The 19,168-nt window shown below is 45.9% G+C and overlaps 2 protein-coding genes across 8 annotated transcripts; one reads left to right on the forward strand and one right to left on the reverse strand.

Moving 5' to 3' along the window:
* Window positions 1–404: 404 nt before the first annotated feature.
* Window positions 405–6,886, forward strand: c10h6orf136 (chromosome 10 C6orf136 homolog). 2 transcript variants are annotated; one of them, XM_029122962.2, is made up of 8 exons: window positions 405–601; window positions 795–882; window positions 1,725–2,039; window positions 2,183–2,914; window positions 3,014–3,102; window positions 4,322–4,522; window positions 4,661–4,730; window positions 4,827–6,886. In XM_029122962.2, the coding sequence occupies exons 3-8, from the start codon at window positions 1,938–1,940 to the stop codon at window positions 4,968–4,970; spliced, it is 1,338 nt and encodes a 445-aa protein (XP_028978795.2). In that variant the 5' UTR covers window positions 405–601; window positions 795–882; window positions 1,725–1,937; the 3' UTR covers window positions 4,971–6,886. The 2 variants fall into 2 exon arrangements, with proteins under 2 accessions (XP_028978795.2, XP_010871513.2); XM_010873211.3 differs by lacking the exon at window positions 795–882.
* Window positions 6,887–7,851: 965 nt separating this feature from the next.
* On the reverse strand, window positions 7,852–19,091 carry bag6l (BCL2 associated athanogene 6, like). Of its 6 annotated transcripts, none has more exons than XM_010873216.4 (24): window positions 19,045–19,091; window positions 18,215–18,301; window positions 17,800–17,917; window positions 17,335–17,546; window positions 16,290–16,361; window positions 16,069–16,191; window positions 15,812–15,990; window positions 15,520–15,649; window positions 15,120–15,326; window positions 14,713–14,974; window positions 14,495–14,554; window positions 13,823–14,121; window positions 13,595–13,724; window positions 12,748–13,115; window positions 12,214–12,496; window positions 11,919–12,088; window positions 11,737–11,790; window positions 11,519–11,621; window positions 10,991–11,115; window positions 10,625–10,807; window positions 10,110–10,325; window positions 9,524–9,631; window positions 9,257–9,403; window positions 7,852–9,094 (listed from the first exon to the last, which is right to left on the reverse strand). In XM_010873216.4, exons 2-24 carry the CDS (start codon window positions 18,293–18,295, stop codon window positions 8,996–8,998), a joined length of 3,729 nt encoding a protein of 1,242 aa, XP_010871518.2. In that variant the 5' UTR covers window positions 18,296–18,301; window positions 19,045–19,091; the 3' UTR covers window positions 7,852–8,995. The 6 variants fall into 6 exon arrangements, with proteins under 6 accessions (XP_010871518.2, XP_010871517.2, XP_010871520.2 ...); XM_010873215.5 differs by lacking the exon at window positions 19,045–19,091 and adding an exon at window positions 18,751–18,923; XM_010873218.4 differs by lacking the exon at window positions 19,045–19,091 and adding an exon at window positions 18,587–18,923 and having other exon boundaries at window positions 12,214–12,445.
* Window positions 19,092–19,168: the final 77 nt, after the last annotated feature.

Below are 19,168 nucleotides of genomic sequence, written 5' to 3' on the forward strand. Positions count from 1 at the left end.
GCAAGTCTGTACCATAAGAGTATGCCAAACAGACCCATTGAAGAACAAGGAAACGTTTACATCAGCATATTTAGTTAATATTGCATACACATCGCTCTTTTGAGTAATACATAGAGTTCACAGAATGTCACAACATTCCTTTGAACGTCTCTGTTTTGGTGTGATGACTAGTGTTCTACTCAATGTTTCCTCAATAGGAGCTAGTGAAGATTTGTTTCAAAAAGTACATTACTAAGTCTTGTAACCTTTGTATTTTTATTTATTTATTGTTCATTTTGAATAATAGTTGATGTACAGTAAATATTAATTGTACATCTAAGCAACCAGAACAATACATTCTCCACCAATCAGCGCTACGCCGGTGTATGACGTGGTGGGTGTGACTTCTAGAAACGTTCCTACGCTTGCGTGATGCGTTCTGCGCGACAAGGGCATTGGAAGATAGAATGACATTTGAGTCACATTACATTAGATTACTTCACATTTCAAAAACATTAAATACATCCAAATTAAAACTCCGGACTCGTGGATTGCCATCATAGTATTTGGTCGTTGCTAAACTGGCTCAATGCAATTTCGATCCAATTGGCTTCTGACTCAGGTATGCCTGCTAGCTTGTAGCTAGTCAACGTTATCTAACGACGTATATGAGCTAACCGTGGGAGTGGATATAACAAGCTGCTATCCTATTAATGTAACTCTGTAGCTAAGTAACGAGCTAAGGAACTAACGTTAATTTGCGTTGTATAACTGAGGGGTAGCATTGAATCATTGAACTGCTGTGTGTATTTCAGGCAGACTACGGTATTACAGTACCGTTAAAAACTCTTTCAGTTAATTTACCGCTGGTATTTGCAAGAGCCGAACCGCATATCTTCTCTTGTAAGTGTTCAGTTAACGTTATTACGGGAGGGAGGGGTTTTGGTGCACCATAATTTTATATTGAAATATCTCTTTAAACTGCAAAAAGGTAGTGTGCTTCCAACTTATACAATATTAGAGAATATTGTTGGTTGTCTATAACAGTATGCCAATGAGTCAACACATACCGGTTAACGGTACGGTACATAGCAGTACCCGGGGTTAATTAATGCATGGGATGTAATGTATCCAGATTATTGTTCTAATGTTTTTGAAGTAACATCATGCTTACAACTGTAATAATGGGGTGGTTGACAACAGATGTACCAGAGGACAGCATCTTATTGGATGGACGAGACGTCCGGGTAGAAATTAGGATCTTGTGGTTTGCTTTCCCCCTCATGCTCTGCAAGTCATGTGCTACTGCTGTTGCTTTTTTGCTCTCCAAGAAACTTTATATACTGCTTATAGATGAGTACTTATAATACTTAGTTTTTTTCTGATAAAAGTGAATTAGGAAACTGAATAATGTTTAAACTCTCTGCCTCCAATCATTCCCACTGATTTGAAGTTTTGTGCTATGTGCCAATATTATCTGAAATTTAAAGGGTTTGTTTTCATTTTATTTAGCTGTTTGTGAAATGTACAGGGTCACCCTGGTCACCACATGTCTGTCCTGTCATGATAGATGTCAGTATGTGTTATGAATAGTAGAGTAGCCTGACATGCAGATAATAAATAAACTGTATATTAGTGTATGACTTACAACAACCTATGAATGAAGGACCCTGATGCATGGTCTGTGATCATATAGGCATGTAATTAAGATACAAAAACTGCCCCCTCCTCTCTTCTATTTCAAGTTATAGATACAGAGCGCCGGGGGAAAGGGAAGTACTGGATGTCCGGTTTGGGATTTAGAGAAAAACTTCAAGATAAAGAGTTGTTTTTTTCTCTGAGAGTGGGATGGTGCTGATCTTGTGACTGTCAGAGTTGTCCCCAACCCCCGTCCCTTGGTGATAAGGGTGTCTTCTGCCCCTCTGGTGACCGGGGTTACCCCAGCCCCCCGGCTTTGAATGGCTGCATGTAGAGGAGGCATTGGTCTGTGGGTGGGGTGTTTGAGAAACCATGGCAACAGACCACCGTTTAAGTGGTTGCAGTGCTGGAGTCTCGCACAGGTAATGTACTGATCTAAATTATATATATTAGTAAGACTTTGAATTGTTCTGCTTCAATATGTCAGTGTTGTTTTCATATAACCCTATATTGAAATTAAATTGATTGAAAATCAAATCTTTCCCTGTCTTGTGGACGTTTGTAGGCATTGGATTTGCAGTGGCATGCCCAGAACCGGTCTTTGAGCAGCACATCATGGGCCCTGGTTCCCCCCAACGGTCTTAGGTACCAGAACATCAAGCAGCCGGCCTTGTCGCACCCCTTCCACCATGCCAGCCAGGGCCAGCCCCAAAGCCAAAGACCCCCAGTCCTTGACGAGGACTGGGAAGAGACCGTCAGCCTGTGCGTGCTGGTGCGACCAGGACTTGGGGAGTGTGATGGCCAGCACACCCTGGTGGAGGTGCCTCTGTTTGGGCAGACTAAATTAGGTGAGCTCTTGGCTCCAGTAGGACTCAGTAGGCCTGTGGAGTTCCTTTTTCCCCTGACCACGGTGGACGGGAGCCGAGAAGATGACATCAGCGTTGGAACGAAGACGGTTCAAGTGGGAGGTGCAGAAACAACGATAAACAAGGGAGGGACTGAAACAGAAAAGAGGGAGAGAGGATCGTTCCGGAGCCTATTCGAGGCAGAAGGCTGCCCCGCTCCATTCATGTACGGATCTAGATTCTACTGCTTCCACTGTCCTGGGATGGAGCCTAACCCTGGTTACGGGGACAAATTAGGCCATGTGAATGGACTAGATAAGGAGCTGTCGCTGTTTCTCCCCAACTCTCTGTATAGCTATGCAGAGAGAAAGACAATGGAGGGGAGTCACAGTGACAAGGAGATGGAGGATGAGGAGAAACTGGCCTTGATGTACGAAAAGCTGAGGATTGAGGTAAAAAAAAAAAAAAAAGGAGGGGGGTATTCATTGTTAGGGGGTAGTACACACTAATATTTAGCGATTAGTATTAATAATAATTTGTTTGATTTGCAGCTTCCAAGTTTCTTCATACAGAGTCATGACTACACCATGTACACAAATGATATTGAGTTCGTCAACTGCATTATAAATACCAAAACCAGGTAAAGGCTTCTTTCTGACTACTCGGCAGTAGATTCCTTTCGTTTCCAAAACGGGATGCTGTGTAACGTGGAAACAAAATGCCGTGATGTACGAATCATTTATACCCTGTGTTCAATAGAAAATATTACAAAGAACACATATCAAATGTTGAAACTGAGACATTTCATTGTTTCTTGAAAAATATATGCCCACTTTCAATTTGATGCCAGCAACATGTTTAAAAAGGTTTGGACAGAAGCAACAGAAGAATGGAAAAGTTGTGTAGTACTAAAAAACTATACCTGGTGGAATATCACACAACTAATTACATCAGTTTGCAACAGGTCAGTAACATGATTTGGTATTTAAAGATCATTCCATAGAGGATGGGTCTGTCAGAAGTGAGGATGGGGACGGGTTCACCACTCTGTGAAAAACTGCGCGGGGGCAAATAGTGCAACAATTTAAGAATAACGTTTCTCAACGTAATATTGCAGAGTTGGGGGATCTCATCATCTACGGTACATGATATCATTAAAAGATTCAAGAGAAATCTCTGTATGCAAGGGACAAGACCGAAAACCAATATTGGATGGCCGTGATCTTCGGGTCCTCCACCTGACACTGCATTAAACACCGACACGATTCTGTAGTGGAAATCACTGCATGGGCTCAGGAAGATTTCTGAAAATCACGGTCTGTGAACACAGTATGTCGCTGCATCCACAAATACAAGTTAAAACTCTACTATGCAAAGAAGAAACCATATGTGGAAAATTGTCCTGTGGTCTGTCTAAATCGTACATTATTTTTGAGAATTTTGGATGCCCTGTCCTCCAGGCTAAAGAGGAGAGGGACCATCAGGCTTATCAGCGCACAGTTCAAAAGTCAGCATCCATGATGGTATTGGGGTGCAACACAGTGGTAAACATGCCCCTGTCCCAATTTTTTTGAAATGTGTTGCCGGCATTCAAATTTCAAAATGGGCATGTATTTTTCCAAAAACAATAAAATGTCTCAGATTCAACATTTGTATGTTGTTGTTGTACTATTTTCAATTAAACATAGGGATACATGATTTGCACATCATTGCATTCTGTTTTGATTTGCATTTCACGCAGCGTCCCAACTTGTTTGGAAACGGGGTTGTAAAAGGATGTTGACCGGAGCCCTGGTATTTATACCGGTCAAGGTTGCAGACGGTGTGTTACAGCGTTGCTGTGTCTATCTGACCTCCAGGGGCAGAATTGTGTACCAGCTGAGCCTGTCCCTGTGGAGGCTAATGTGTCAGTGTTACTATGCTGATGCCCGGTTAGAGGTGCTCAAGTTGACCAAGCACCCAGAGGACAGGAGCATCAAGGCCAGGTGGAGGGTCCGAGGATTGCCCTTTCTGTCTCTGCTGCTGAGGTTCTACCGCAAGGACAAAACTGACCTCTACAGGTACGTAAACCCGTCTGGGACTTTTAAATTCTTAATTTTTTACCCAGTGTTCACTTAATGTAGTGTGTGGTAAGTGTTGTGTTTTAAATATGTGGTCTACTTCCTACATACTCAAGTGAACACTTTTGTTTTTCGTAGGTCATACGATGCTTTCTCTACCTTCTACATTGGTCATGATGGACTCATACACTGCCACAAAGTGGAGAAAGTGAGTGGTCCTGTGGTCTGTTGTCTCCTGGCTTTTCGTCTTGTCAAAACCAAACCCTTAAAACCTGCTGAGTGTTGTTTTCCTGTCCCCCTCCAGGTGATGAAGGCCCAGCCTCCCATCCTGCCTAGAGTGACCACCCTGTTAGCGGGGGCACTAGTGGCTCTGGGTGTCCAGGAGCACAGGCCGGCCCTCAACCTCCTACCCCCCCTGCTCTCTTCCCTCCGACAAGGCAGGGACTGAGTGATGCAGGGAGAAGGGAGTGCGGGGGGGGTTGACAATGGGAAGGAGACAGCGGGACAGTCAGACACGCCGGAACATACATGGCAGACAGACGCATACACAGACAGACACATTGACCGACTGCCAGACAGACACATAGAGAGACAGACGGACACATAGAGAGACAGACAGTCAGACGGACACAGACAGACTAACAGAAACACAGATCAGTTGGTACGGAGCTGTAATGCGGTTCTCCCTGACCCTTATCACAGTGGGCTCTCTCTCTTGTACACCTCAGAAAATAAATATAAAATCCATTGAAATGTTTCACCTCCACAGCTTTTCATTTGAAGTCATTAACTCTCTGGACCTCCAAAACAGTAGAGTAGAAACTACTGCTTTAGTTATGCAATCCAGCAAGTCTTGTCAGTACCTTGAGTTAGTCTACGCACAAACAAATGAATGCACTGAGTGACTGCTTGTCTACTTGTGATGTTTAACCACTTCCTGGGGCTGGAGGTTCCTACTGTGCATAGCCCACTGCTTATAAAATATCAGATGAATGGCATATATTATCTTCACTTTGCTCTGAGAAGACACCGTCAAATGCTTAAAACAAACATTGTAAAAAAATAATAATTGATGTTCACTTCAAATTTCATTTTAAAGTTCAATAGTTTGAGCATTATGGGAAATAATTCATTTGTGTGAGTTTGCTTGGGAACTAGGGTTTAATGGGCACATGTTTGTAACTGGTTGAGGGGCTGTTATCCATCACCACTGGCCATGTCTTTTTGTGGATCTTGTTTGAGAGACTCTTGGATCTCTGCCTGTGCCTGTGTAGAAGGGGCAAATCCATTCAATGGGATAACTTCATGCCATACAGATGACAATACGGATGCGTGACGTTGTTTGTCTGCCTATCTCTGTACAAACCACTAAAATACATTTATTTTAAAGTGTGCACGTGGATCTCGCAATACTTATTTTTAAGTGTCTTAAATCAAGTTTCTTCATTGTGGAGATGTAACACCTTAGCTTCATTACAACCTTCGTCCTGCCCTGATTGAACACGGGTCCATTTTGGATGGCAAACTGGCTGTCAGGAAGTGGAGGAAGAAGCTGCAGACTGCCCAGCCTGCAGTAAATGTTTAACACATCATCCTCTTATGTCTCTGAGAGTGCAACAGATTTGTTGAACCAATAGGATTCAGGATTCAGTGTGTGGAACATATTTGGAATTGACTGTTTGGGACTAACGCTTCCTTATTTTCTGATAAGAAAACAAGTGACTTGATTGAATTTGAAGACTTTCAGTTGTAACAGTATATACTTATTAAGGACCTGTATGTATAACCAGAATGTTACCTTCCACTGTATTTCTACAGTATGTTTCAGCTGACGACTTGTATTTGTTTTTACAAATTGGGTTACAGAGCGTGCCATGTGTTAGACCTAGCATATATGTGTAGGCAGAACCACGAGATATAGAACATTTGGCTTTACAATCCTGGAAGACTGTGTGTGTTAAATTTAGTTCACCGTGAAGCTGTGACTCTGAGCCAATCTATCAGTTATTTAATTAAATTCAACACACCTGCTCTTTCTGACTGGTTAAATCAAATATTGGCACTTCCTTATCCAGCCCTAATGTTAACATTCAGCAATACCTTTACTTGAAAGGGCAAGGCCTTCAAGTAAAGGAAAAAGAAAATAATTCTAATTATACATACCTTCTGTGTCGTTTAAGACTTCATATGTATTTAATGTTTTACTGTGCCGAGACCTGGCTCTAAGGGCCAGATTCATCCCATACGCCCCGTCCTGCTGTGTATGATACTAGTTATGTTCATTTCTGAAAACGTATTGGGTTTAATTACAACCTGTGGTATGAAACCTGGCTATTTATGTGAATAAAACAATCTAGTGATTTTTGCTGACTAAGTCGTATCATCCTGACCTACGTTAGCACCTTTCTAAGTTTTTACATTTAAAGTTGTATTTTTTTCTTTGCAGACACCATTATTCAGATTGAAGTGCAGTAGTGGTAGCATACATTTTCCCCATGGGAATTGGAACTCAAACGCAGGTATTGCAGGGAGAGCCTGACTGCAATTTGCCAAAACACACCTGAACATGCCAAAATCCTTCTTGGACTATCTCCTGTGGACTGATTCAGGTTTTCTGGTAAAGCACACTAAATCTTTGTTTACAGAAAACAAAATGATACTTTTAGAACAAAAAACTGAACTTCCCAGTCAAACATGGAGGAGGTTCAGTGATGTTTCAGTGGTTGCTTTCCTGCCTCTGCCTCACCTGGAGATCTATAAAAGTAAAAGAATACAAAGACATTTTGGAGCGCAATTTCAAACCCGGTATCAGAAAGCTGGGTCTGTCTTTGGTCCGGAGTCTTTCAGCAGGACAACAAACCCACGCTACCAAAAGCACTCATGAATGTTTTAGGACAAAACGCTGAACCATTCAAGTGGCCAGCAATAAGTCCAGAGCTGAATCGTACTGAAAACCTGTGTGTCTGTTCAAAATCTAGGACATATGGAGCAGTTTGGACAACAGAGCCAAACTGCCTGTACATAGGTGCAGAACGTTCATGCTTGATTGCAGTTCTTTTTTGGCCATAGGCAAACTGCCTGCACATAGATAAAAGGTATTATAGGTTCTGAATCAACAACGAAAGTTATGTAACCATGAAATAAAAAGTGGTGACCAAATACTTCAACAGTCAACAGCAACTTACAAGACAATTGTTATTTGAAGAAAGGTCAAGGATGCCAATACTTCAGGCTATTTGTGTAAAACAAATACAATTCTAAAATCTATATAACAAGGTTAACCCTACTGTGTAATAGTAAGGTTTCTTAAATGGGATTTCCTCATGGCATCCAGAAGTAATATTTATTTCAAAGTTAAGTTCACAAGTTACAGAGCATTCAACATTTTACAACTATCAGGTTCTAGAAATCAGAGCTGTGGTTACCTGGAGAGAAATTTTTTCATATGCAATGACACATTTCTTTTATTGTTTTGATTATGGCAGTTAATCTTACAACTTAGCAATTATGGTTAAAACACCATTGAGCTCTGTACTCAATAGCTGAACACAAAAAGTGACTCCTACCCTCTTGACCTTTCCCAACCTCTAGTCTGAAAGCATGCTGGTCTTGTTGGACCAGCATACCCATTTCACTTGCAAGCAGTACAATGGTTTGAACAAGCCTAGCATACAGGTAGAATCGGTCTCAAGTTCATCTCTAGTCAGGATCTAAACATACAAAAAACTGTCTATGGAAACTTAGTTTCTTACTAAGGAATATCTGTTGCATTATCACCACAACATTATTACATCAGCTTATTAATACAATGTACAATTTGTGCTAATTTACAAGTTACAACAAGCTCATAGGGACCAACAAACATGACAACCAGTAAGGAATGAGCTTGATGGGAAAGAAATGTGGTGCATTGTGGGAAGTACCACTCTGGGAGAATAACATTTTCCATTAATAAGTGACAGACAGGTTAAGCTCCCGTTTAGCAATGATTGTCTTTTTCCTTGGCAGCTCAATGAGAAAGAAGGGCCTAACTGCCAACAGCCGTTAGGGGGTCAGACATCGCCATCACCCACTGAGAGAGTGTTTAGTTTCCACACAGTCTGTGGTGAGTCGTGTCTAAAAGTCAGGCTCAAGAATCGCCACGCTTTTACTCTTGATGACTGAGGTTGTCCGGTAAATTGATATGATAAAAATAATAATTCTGCAGTCGCAGGTCGAACGCCACATTGACACAATGTTAACGGCAACTTATGTAGCAGAGCTGAAGTGTAAGACGTGTGTTTTCTTTGCTTTTTGAGAAAGCTTACAACAATAATCCAACAGCCAGGAGAGATACATTTTACAGGATGATGAGGACAGAAATGTCTAGACTAGATGGGGTTACAGACAGGTGCGGTGACCAATCAGGTCACAAGTATTCCAGGAGAGAATTGACTAGATGGGGCAGCTAACAGGTCTGAGGACCAATGAGATTTAGGAGTCATCTAGAGGGAAAGCGCGGTGTGTGTTGGGGAAACGTTGGGAGCTGAAGTCTGGGTCATCCCTCACTCTATCCTTGATGTCGCTCTTCACCTGAAACACGAGTAAAGACTCAGATTTATATTCCAACCTCCAAACATATTTGCGCTTTAGGGTGAACTGAGGCCATAAACACTCACAATGCTTTCACTCACCGGTAACTGCATATTAGTATGTGATAGCCTTAGGATAGATGTTGCAGGCCCCATGACGTACCTGTTGTTGGTAGGCCTCCTGTAGCTCCGGATCCTCTAGCTCCTCCTGGAGGCTGCCTGGGGTACTGACGGGTCTGACTCCTGCTGTCCTGGCAGCCCGGCTCACTGCCTCAGACAGGGACAGGTGAGGCTCATCCCCCTGGTGGGTCTGGAATGGATGACGCCACATCCGTTAACAGTTACCAGAGGGGCCCCAGGTCGGGGTCAGATATCATCTGGAGATCTAATTTAAGCTGGGTCCCATTGGGTCCCTAGATGGACAACTCACCTTCCTCCTCTTAGCAGGCATTCCGTGGAGATAGGCGTCAGACAGAGGGGGTTGGGCCTTCATCTTCCTCTGAGACAGCATGTCATGTCTGATGATGGGAACCCACTCCTGACACACACACACACACAGACACACACACACAGACAGACACACACACACAGACAGACACACACAGACAGACACACACAGACAGACACACACAGACAGACAGACACACACAGACACACACAGACACACACAGACACACACAGACACACACAGACACACACAGACACACACAGACACACACAGACACACACAGACACACACAGACACATTAACAGGAGATCCTCAAACCTGGGGTCACAAGTTGAAATTTCAAACTGGGGAAAAACCTTGTGTGATTCTAGGTATTCTAGGTGACATCATCCATCCTTCAGTCGAGGCACTGACCCCCTAAACTAGCGTTTTTCAAACTCGGTCCTGGGGGACTCTCAGGGTACACGTGGCGTGTTGGTCAATGGTGAGTTGGGCATTCTAATCAGCTGTGCGTTTGACCCCAGGTTTCGGGAGACGCTGCCCTGAACAGTTCAGCAGAAGCTCTTACGGGGGGTACCACAGCTGCCCAGGACTCCACGTCTCCTCCCGACTCCTCCCTTCCCCCTGCCGCCATGGCAACACTTCCTCTAGTCTCCCCTGATGACGCTCTCCGCAGAGGGGTGGTCTCCCCGGGGGGCGCTCCACCGACCTCCTGCCTGTCCCCTGACGAAGCCATGGCCTCCTCTGCCGTGGTGGCTGGTGCCGGGGACAGACCTTCCTCCATCTACGACAGGAAGAGAGAAAACCGGGTGGCTGTGATGTTTTGAAACACAAAGAGAGAAGACAGCCGTACTGTATGAAGACATGAAGACCTAAGCTGTGAATATGATATTTTAATATATATATATCCCGCAGGTCTGCATAGTTATCACACTTTAGGAGAAAGTGTGTTTCGGTTTCAACTCCCTTCTGTGGGCAGAGTAAACACAACCTGGCATCTCTGGCCTGCCACACCCGTCTGCGACGACCGGTCAATATGGCCAGGCTGTGTTCGCCGTCTGCACCCAGCACGCAGTCCCTCACCTCCACGTTGTGGTTGTCAGTGTGCTGCCCAGCCCCAGGCCCCGCTGGACGTGTGTGGATGACGTAGTGCTGGATCTGGTTCTGGGTGACCGGGTTGTGCTCCAGGATGACCTGAAGTCTCATGGACATCATACTGGTCAGCCAGTTGACCAGGCTGGGGTTGACCTCTGCGGACATCCTCCTCTGTGGGAACAGTGCGTGGGTGGGTCAGTGCATTGCTGGATAACAGGTGACTGAAACGACTCAGTGACGAGTTCGGCAACCAGATCGTACTGCAACTGAAAAGAATCTGCATTCAACTCGCGGCGATTTGGAGATAGCTTATGGAATAACAGTGTCCAGGGCGGTGTGGACGAGTGAACTCACAATGCGCTGGTTGATGACTTGGGTGAGAGCTCTCTGTTCCCCTCGGAGACAGTACAGGTTGAGAGCCAGACATTCAAACAGACCCTGGGTGCAGAGTAACAGCAGGCGGGGTCCAAATGTGTGGTCTGCAGGGAAACACACACACACACACACACACACAATGAGCAACTGATTTAGGTAGCCCTGCTGTCGTCGGGTACTGCAGTAAGGTTGCCAGCAGACCGACAAACCGTGTGGGTGGGGACAATATGAATAACAGGCTCCTCTGGGCCCAGTCTCCTTCAGCTGAAAACCCTTTATTGGTCATCAGTCCAAACGTAATTGTGAAGATACATTGGTTACTGTAAAACAGAGTACCACTGAGCAACTATCATAATTCTGCACATTCTGTACTTCCTCAAACTTTCCTGGGGCATTCCACCGCTTGGCTAAAGGGACTGTCACTTGAATGGTACTGGGTTCAGAGAACACTGTTATTCACCCGCACAGATTCTGGTTCCGACTCGGAATGGTGAAGCAGTGTTTCACCTGTGCAGCGAAGAATGTGGGCGGCCATGTGTGTGAACTGCTGTCTAAGGAAAGAGATGTTGGTCTGAATGATGTCCACTCCTTCCCTCACGGTCACCGTAGCCTGAGAGAGACAGAACCCGCCTTACAACATTATCAAATCGTGAGACAGACAGAGGCAGGATAGGTTTATTACAACACTATCAAAATCACACTGACAGTTTAAGAGCCAGACTTACAAAGCTCTCTGCTATGTACTCCTCCAAACCATTGATGAGCTCCTCGGAGGCTGCCTGCAAAAACAACCCCATAGTCGTCAAAGACGTGCCTAACCTTGCAGTGAGATGCTACATGCGTTGTGATGTTCCAATAAAAGCAGCAGGGGGCAGTAGTGCCCGAGGCAGACAGCAGAAGCACTCACGCTGATACTGGCGTCCGTAGGCTCTCCACCCTGCAGATAGTGCTGGCTGAAGAAGTCAGTGAGCTGAGGCTGGATCCGGCTGAGTGGCTGGGCGTTACCATGAAGTAGCAACACCATGTCCACCATGGACAAACTCTGGCACACCAGGGACAACAGGTCCCCGAAGAACCCTGCACACAGAGGAGCTCAGAGATCATGTTCAGCAGGAAAAATAAAACACTGGCCATCTTATACTTTCCCATGGACCCCCAGCTGGTGAGACACACGCCAGCTAATTTATTTGCAGCGGACTCACCGACAGCATCCCCAGATCCTGGGGTGAAGAGATTGGTGGTCTGAGACAGCCTCTGGATGAACTGAGCAATGCTCTCCCCGTTTCCCTGCGGAGCCCCCAGAGAGCCCATCATGGTGGAGAGGACCCCCTGGACAATACCCGTGAACAGCTCCGGGCTCAGGGAGGGGTCCTCTCCACCTCTGGGGGTGGTGTGAGGGGGAGGGGCGCCAGGGCCTTGGCCTGAGGGAGGGTCCTGGCCGGGTGGGGGTGCAGATGAGGGTCGAGAGAAGATGGGTTGGTTAGCCTGGAAATGGGAGACGAACTACAGGGTAACTACTGGGTAACTACTGGGTAACTACTGGGTAACTACTGGGTAACTACTGGGTGAGACTTAGCCAGTGACGATGACTTCAACCTCTACTGGATACAACTACTTGAAGTAGATACGTCTATTTAAGCGTAATAACAGTTTAATGACATGCTTATAACCTAAAAGTTACCTTTCAGTCACACTGATCATAAGATATCATTAAGTTTAATACGTTTATTTCTCACCTGAATGAAGTCAGACATGCCCTGGAAGAACCCTGGGACTCCGGGTACAGTCACAGTAATGTGTGGGTTGGATCCAGAACCAGGGGCCCCCTGTAGACCACCTCCCCTGAGCAGGGAGCCAAGGATCTGGGCTATGTTGGCCTCTGGGACCCCATCCGGTGGCTGGCCCATGGAGGTTGTGCTTGTAGTATGGGTGGACGTCTGGCCAGAGGTATTTGCCCCACAGGGTTGGTGGGGAGGGAGAGGATTGGAGGAGGAGGAGGTAGACGAGGAGGAGAAGGAGGAGGAGGCAGAAGAGGATGAAGAGGACGAGGTGGAGAAAGAGAAGGAGTGTGAAGGAGGAGTGGAGGTCTGGTCATCTGGAGGAACTGGGAAGAAGACCAATATGTTATTTAATCTTTTTTTTTTATTACGCAGAATATATTTTGAACGAACGAAAAAACAATTTTTAAAGGCACTTAGACAGGGTGGGATATGACCATACCCGTGATATATGGCCTCATACACCACAGCAATCAACCAATCAACATTCAGACCATCTGGTATATAAGAGACTCTATGCCATGGTATTATATCACATCACTTTGCACTGTTTTAACTGTGTTGTTTACAACAGTTACAGCTCATCTCTGGGGCTGTGCTATACAGCCAATATACCAGGCACTTCCCGACACATCCAGCCATGGTATATTGGCCATATACCACACCCCCTTGTGCCTTATAGCTTCAATAAACCAAAGTGATACAGAAAAAGCCATTAAACTTAACTCAACAAAATAAAAGCCATAATTTACCCAATACAATAATCCACCAATCAAACCAATTTAACAATCCCAGTACAATTCACCTTGCTGCCCTGGTACCTGCCCTGGCATTGGTCCTGGCACCTGGCCCTGCATTTGTTGGCCAGGCATCAGGAGCTGTCCGACCAGGCCACTGATCATCTGAGTCAGGGGAGAGGGCGCCGGGGGCATGCCCTGGAAAACAAGAACACATGCATGGGGCAAACGCACAAGCGCACACACACGTGGTTCCTTCCTCACAGACATCTTAATTAACCTCTGCCTCTGCTCACCTGTAGGTTGGGCTCTCCGCCAGCAGGGGGCACCGAAGCTCCGAGGTTTACACTGGTACCCCTGGTGCCGACGGGTTGGGGGACTTGGGGAGAAAACGAGGGCCTCGTGATCACCACCCTGGCCCCCGGGGGCAGTGTGCTGTGAGGGGGGGCAGAGGGGTCCGAGCCCGGGGTGGTTCCCACCCCTGGCTGGCCAGCGGCGGCAGCGGCGGCCATGGCTGCAGCCTGCTGGGAGATCTGGTGGACGATGGCCTGCATGAACTCTGGAGGAAGGCCTGGGATGTGGACTGGGGTCGCACCTTCAACAGCAAAAAAAAAAAAAAAAAAGGAAATGCGGTTCGGGTGTCATTAAAACTGTTCTGGGGTTCATCCGAGGGTTAGGGCGATAACAACAAAAATGAACCCCGAACAAAACAACCAGTCATCGCCATCAATTTGCTGGTATTGTTTATTGAGATAGCTAGCCCATACTAGAGAAATGCAAAGTCTGAAATGTATAACTTAGTTAATACAGGTGATTGTTAATGAAGCAACGAATTCTTCCATTTGTGTCTGGCACATCAATTGGGTAAATGTATTGCTATGTTGATGTGTGTCAGAACGGCCCCGCTCCGGTATATACCAGGACAGTGAACACTGTTAGTGATAACCCTAGGAGATTAGATCCCTCACCAGGATGTGCTGTGCCCGTAGAAATCTGTTGTCCTTGGACCTGAGCACTGCTGCCTGAATCTAAAAGAGACACAGGTTCAAAACATTGACTGACCACTCTGTATACTCACTAAACTCCACTCCCACCCTGCTACATCACATCTGGAAGGTTCACTATTAGTTCCAGGGTTTGGACTGAGGACAGAATGTACTGATACGTAAAGTGGCCCCTCCCTCACCGTCCAGGTTCATTTGCATCATGACCATAGGCTCCATGGTCTGATGGGTGATTCGGATCACACGAGGAGCCCCCTGGCCCGACTGCTGATTGGCTCCATTGAAATGCGTAGGCGGCGCCTGGCCCTCTGATTGGCCAGGAGACTGAGAGGGTTGAGGCTGGCCCTCGGCTGCCTGCCTCCCGTTGGATGTCACGGTCACCGTGGTCCCCATGTTCCCAAGGTTGGCCAGATTTCCAAGATTCCCTAGGTTTCCAAGGTTTATCTGAAGACACAAGTCATGTTAATAACGTCCCAGGAAAATGGCGGTAACAAACCGGGCCCTTAGATTTTCACCAGATCAAATGCTGTCGGTGGGGTTCAGCTGCTATGCTGAGGGATTGTTAGTGAGTGCCCGCACAGGGACCTACTGGAATGGGGCCGTGGTGGGGCGTACCACCCTGGAGCAGGATGGGGGAGCTGTAGTGGGATATGGGTCGAACCACGTGGAGGTGGCGGCGGGGAGGAGACGCCAGGTTACAACGCAGGTCACTAAGGGTGACCAGGGTGTTTCCAAGGAGACGTAGAGACTCCCCAACCAGGTTCAGCACCCGCTGGTCCTCCTCTCTGCCCTGGGTCTGAAGAAAAAGGGGCAAAACTGACTTCATGCAAAACTGTCAATCAAAAAGATGATTACTATTAAAGTAAAAACAGCCATGTATGTTACAGGAGTTTAGGTTTGAAGTGAAAACTGAGTAATAATGTCTTGCATTTGGTGGATTAGCTGCTTGTTGTATACTGGGACAGGAGTGACTGGAAAAGCTTCCTCACATTGTTGTTGTAGTCTGCAGAGGTGGCAGCTCCCAAGATGGAGTGAGTCCTCTCTATGAACGGACGAAGCCTCTCTTCCACCCTCCTCACCTCTGACAACACCTCCACTAGCTCCGCTGGGCTGGGGTGGCTGAGGGAGGAGGTCGAGGGAGAGCAGGAGACAAGGGAAAGGTGTTCAGTAAGCCCACAACAGGAGAAAGCCTTTTGTTTTTCCTTGAACTTGAATTGAAGTTTCAAATACTTGGCTACAGTGGTCCGTCCAACACACCACCCTGGGGGTGGGGGGACTTACTTAGGCCCGGCGTGGGGTGCCCCCTCTGTCTGTGTGGAGGAGGCGGGAGGGGGAATTGGGGGAGCAGGGGCGGAAGGGGAGGTGTCCATAGGTTGTGCAGCTCCTGTAGTAGCAGGCGTGGAGGACGAGGACTGAAACGCATCTGGCTCAGCTTGAGACGGCACCTCACTGGACTGACCCTGCGAAACACACCTACAAGGTGACCTCTGTGCTAGAAAGAGTATTCCTTTTAGCATAGAATAAAATAGCATACAGACCTCCAGTCTGTGGATTATAGATTGGATATCTCTTAGCAAGTTCTCAGCCAACTGCAGCCTCATTCTGGGCTCGCTCTGCACTGATTGGTCCGTGTTGATATGCACATCCACTGAGCCGCTGCTCTAAAAACAAAACAGATGATCAGCATGAACATACCCTAATGCGATACTCTATAGCAGTATAAGTGGTAGCATTCATATTTTAAGTAATAAAGACCTACTCCAGTGGTGGTGCTGACCCTGGTACTCCGTCCTGCTTCACCAACACCCGCCATCATCTGCTGCACTTGCATCTGCCAATTCATTCAGTTCATACACTTTAATCACTACACTGATGGAACTTTGTTAATGAACTAAACTAATTTGCACACAACCAAATCTAGAGACGCATCCGGAACCCAATAAAACCTTTTGACTACTTTCTTAAAGTGCGTGTTACTTTCACAATAAAGACAATGAGGACCCCTGACTCAAAACACCAGGGTTCCTCCAAGGTTTCCTTAGTCCTCAGCCCTACTCTCTTTTCAGCCATGACATTGAGGGTCTACATGACACCCACACAGTTATAATGTTTCCAGATGACACCACAATGACAGAAAACAAGCAACGATTACTTTTTTTAACCCCAGCTACAGGTTGAAGTTAAAAAAGGAATTGTGTTGCCAGGGTAACCTCTCCATTAAAGAAAGCAGAGAACACACACCAACTGACACCAACAGAGCTGCAGTAGAGAGACTTCAAAAAGGCAAAAGACTCCTCATGTACTATCAACACCACCATTACTGTCAAGAGGGAGTGACAGATGCTCCACTCCTTAAAGGGATTAAACGAGTTTGGCGTGTCACCATGCAACCTCTATAAATACTACATCTCAAATCAATATGGGCCAATCCCCCCCAACACCCTGGTCCAAAGCGGTGTCTGACAAAAGCCGGCAGAATTATGAAGGACCACACCCCCACCAGCCAAACACTATCCATCTAACAGAAGACTAATGGATCCATTAGTCCAGGGGATCCATTACAAACTAGCTCAGGGAAATTCAATTTTAAATGTCCAAAGGTTGAACTGGATTGACTGACCATACTCATTCATACACACAATTATGCACGCACACTTCTTTACTCCTGATACCAGATTCCTTTCTGCTAATCATTAAGGCTCAGACATGAATCTTATTGGCCCGTACCCTGTGTTTCCTGTTCATATTAAAACCTGAAACTCTAAGTCCAGGAAAGCTGCCCAAACGACAGACATTTCTCTCACCTGTATCTGCTGCGGGTCCAGCATGTTGACAGGCAGGTTGAAGGTTCCCAGCATGACATAGCTATTCCCATTACGGTCCTGGGGGCCACCCTGGGATGTGGAGGTGGCGCCTCCCTCTGCGCCTCCTGAAGAAACCCCTCCTCCCCCGCCACCAGACTGGGAGGCCTGAGGAGGAGCACGCTCCACCAGGTGGATCACTTTACCAGCCACATCTGAGATGAGGACAGGGGGTGGAGAGAGCGAAGAGGAACAGAGAATACTGGAGAACTATGCTGTCACATGTGCACTCTTATTAACACCAAAAAGAACTATAACTTCTAAAGTCACAGTTTGTGGTATTTCCAGCCATATGTTAACAATGTTTTGCTATTTTACAAATATATAAATAATATATGTATGTCTGTAGTGTATAACTTAGAGACCTTCAAATAGAATAACACAGTGGTCACTGGCTTTTCTACTCACTGTACTCGTTTAGTGTCCTCTGGTCTTGTAGCACTCTGCCCTGGTAGATCAGTCTCTGCTTGTCCACTGGGATCTCCACGGATGCAGCTATGTGTTCTTTGAACTCCTTCACTGTTAACTGAGGGGGAAACAACAGGCTGAGTGCATTGTTAGTACACAACTGGGCCCTGCAGTGGACTAGTTCTGTCCAGGGGGCATACGTGTGCCTGACTGTACTGAAACATGAGATGCAACCCTGTTCTTTCGAGCCAGATGCTACTACCATTCACAAGGATAGGATGAAAACCATACAGGCGTATCCTGGAACACATTATTGGGGGGGACGGGACGGGACTGATATGCTATTTTGGGTTGCAGGCTAAAACAGTGGTTGAAAACATGCCAACAATAATAACCACAGAAAGCCATAACATACCCCGCCGCGGACGGTGTAGCTTCGGCTCTGGGAGTCCAGGGTCTTTACAGTGACCTCTATGGTGCATGCCGACTCCTCCATGGTTCTCTGCAGATATCAGAGGACAAGTAAGTAAAGGACTACAGTAGAGGAACACCACTTCGTTTTCTCTTCCGAATAACGTTACGTTACTCAATTAGCAAATAACGTGCAGTGCATTACTAAAACTCTTGTTGACAAAGTGACACTATCATTCTAGGGAAAGCCGGCTATATTATAACTATTAATTGTGGAAAATTAACTAACTACGTGCAATATAAATACAATCCGTTAACGCGCTAGCAAACCGCTACATATCAAAATATTATTTATAAATAGTGCTTAGTACAGTACCTGTTTTGAATTATCTCGCTTGAATTGGTTTGTTTGCTAGCTAGCTAACGTTAGCACGCTAACAAATCCCAATTTAAATAAGCAGCTAGCCAGCTAACACCAGCTAATCTCCCGGAGGAGAACTTCTGTCGTCGTTCAACGTCAAAGCAGTGCAATTCAATTACGTTTTCGGTATCTAACGGAAAACGCTACCCATGCAATGGCAGTGGTATTGTTGGAGCAATTAATGTTTATCCTTCAAATATTTACAGTTCATATTCCATTGAATGGTTGCAACAAAAAAAAAGTGCGACACCCGAAAATCATGTAAGGACCCCTCTAATACACAAACTGCGAGTGTCCATTTAAAATGCCGGTTTTCATTGGTTTGTCTGCGCGAGTCTGTGTATGAACAGTGGCGTTTTAATATGTAAAAGAAATGGTGGGGCACAAACCATTTCAAAATATAGGATACATACCAGTAAAGCTACAAAACTCCCTCTTGTTATTGATGTGTTTATTTAACACATCAACAAACGTGGGGCTGACAGCCGGTAGCTGTCAGACCCACTTCGCATCAAATTTGTGTATTCTACATTGATC

The sequence above is a fragment of the Esox lucius genome, chromosome 10 (assembly GCF_011004845.1).
Source record: "Esox lucius isolate fEsoLuc1 chromosome 10, fEsoLuc1.pri, whole genome shotgun sequence".
NCBI classification, from domain to species: Eukaryota; Metazoa; Chordata; class Actinopteri; order Esociformes; family Esocidae; genus Esox; species Esox lucius.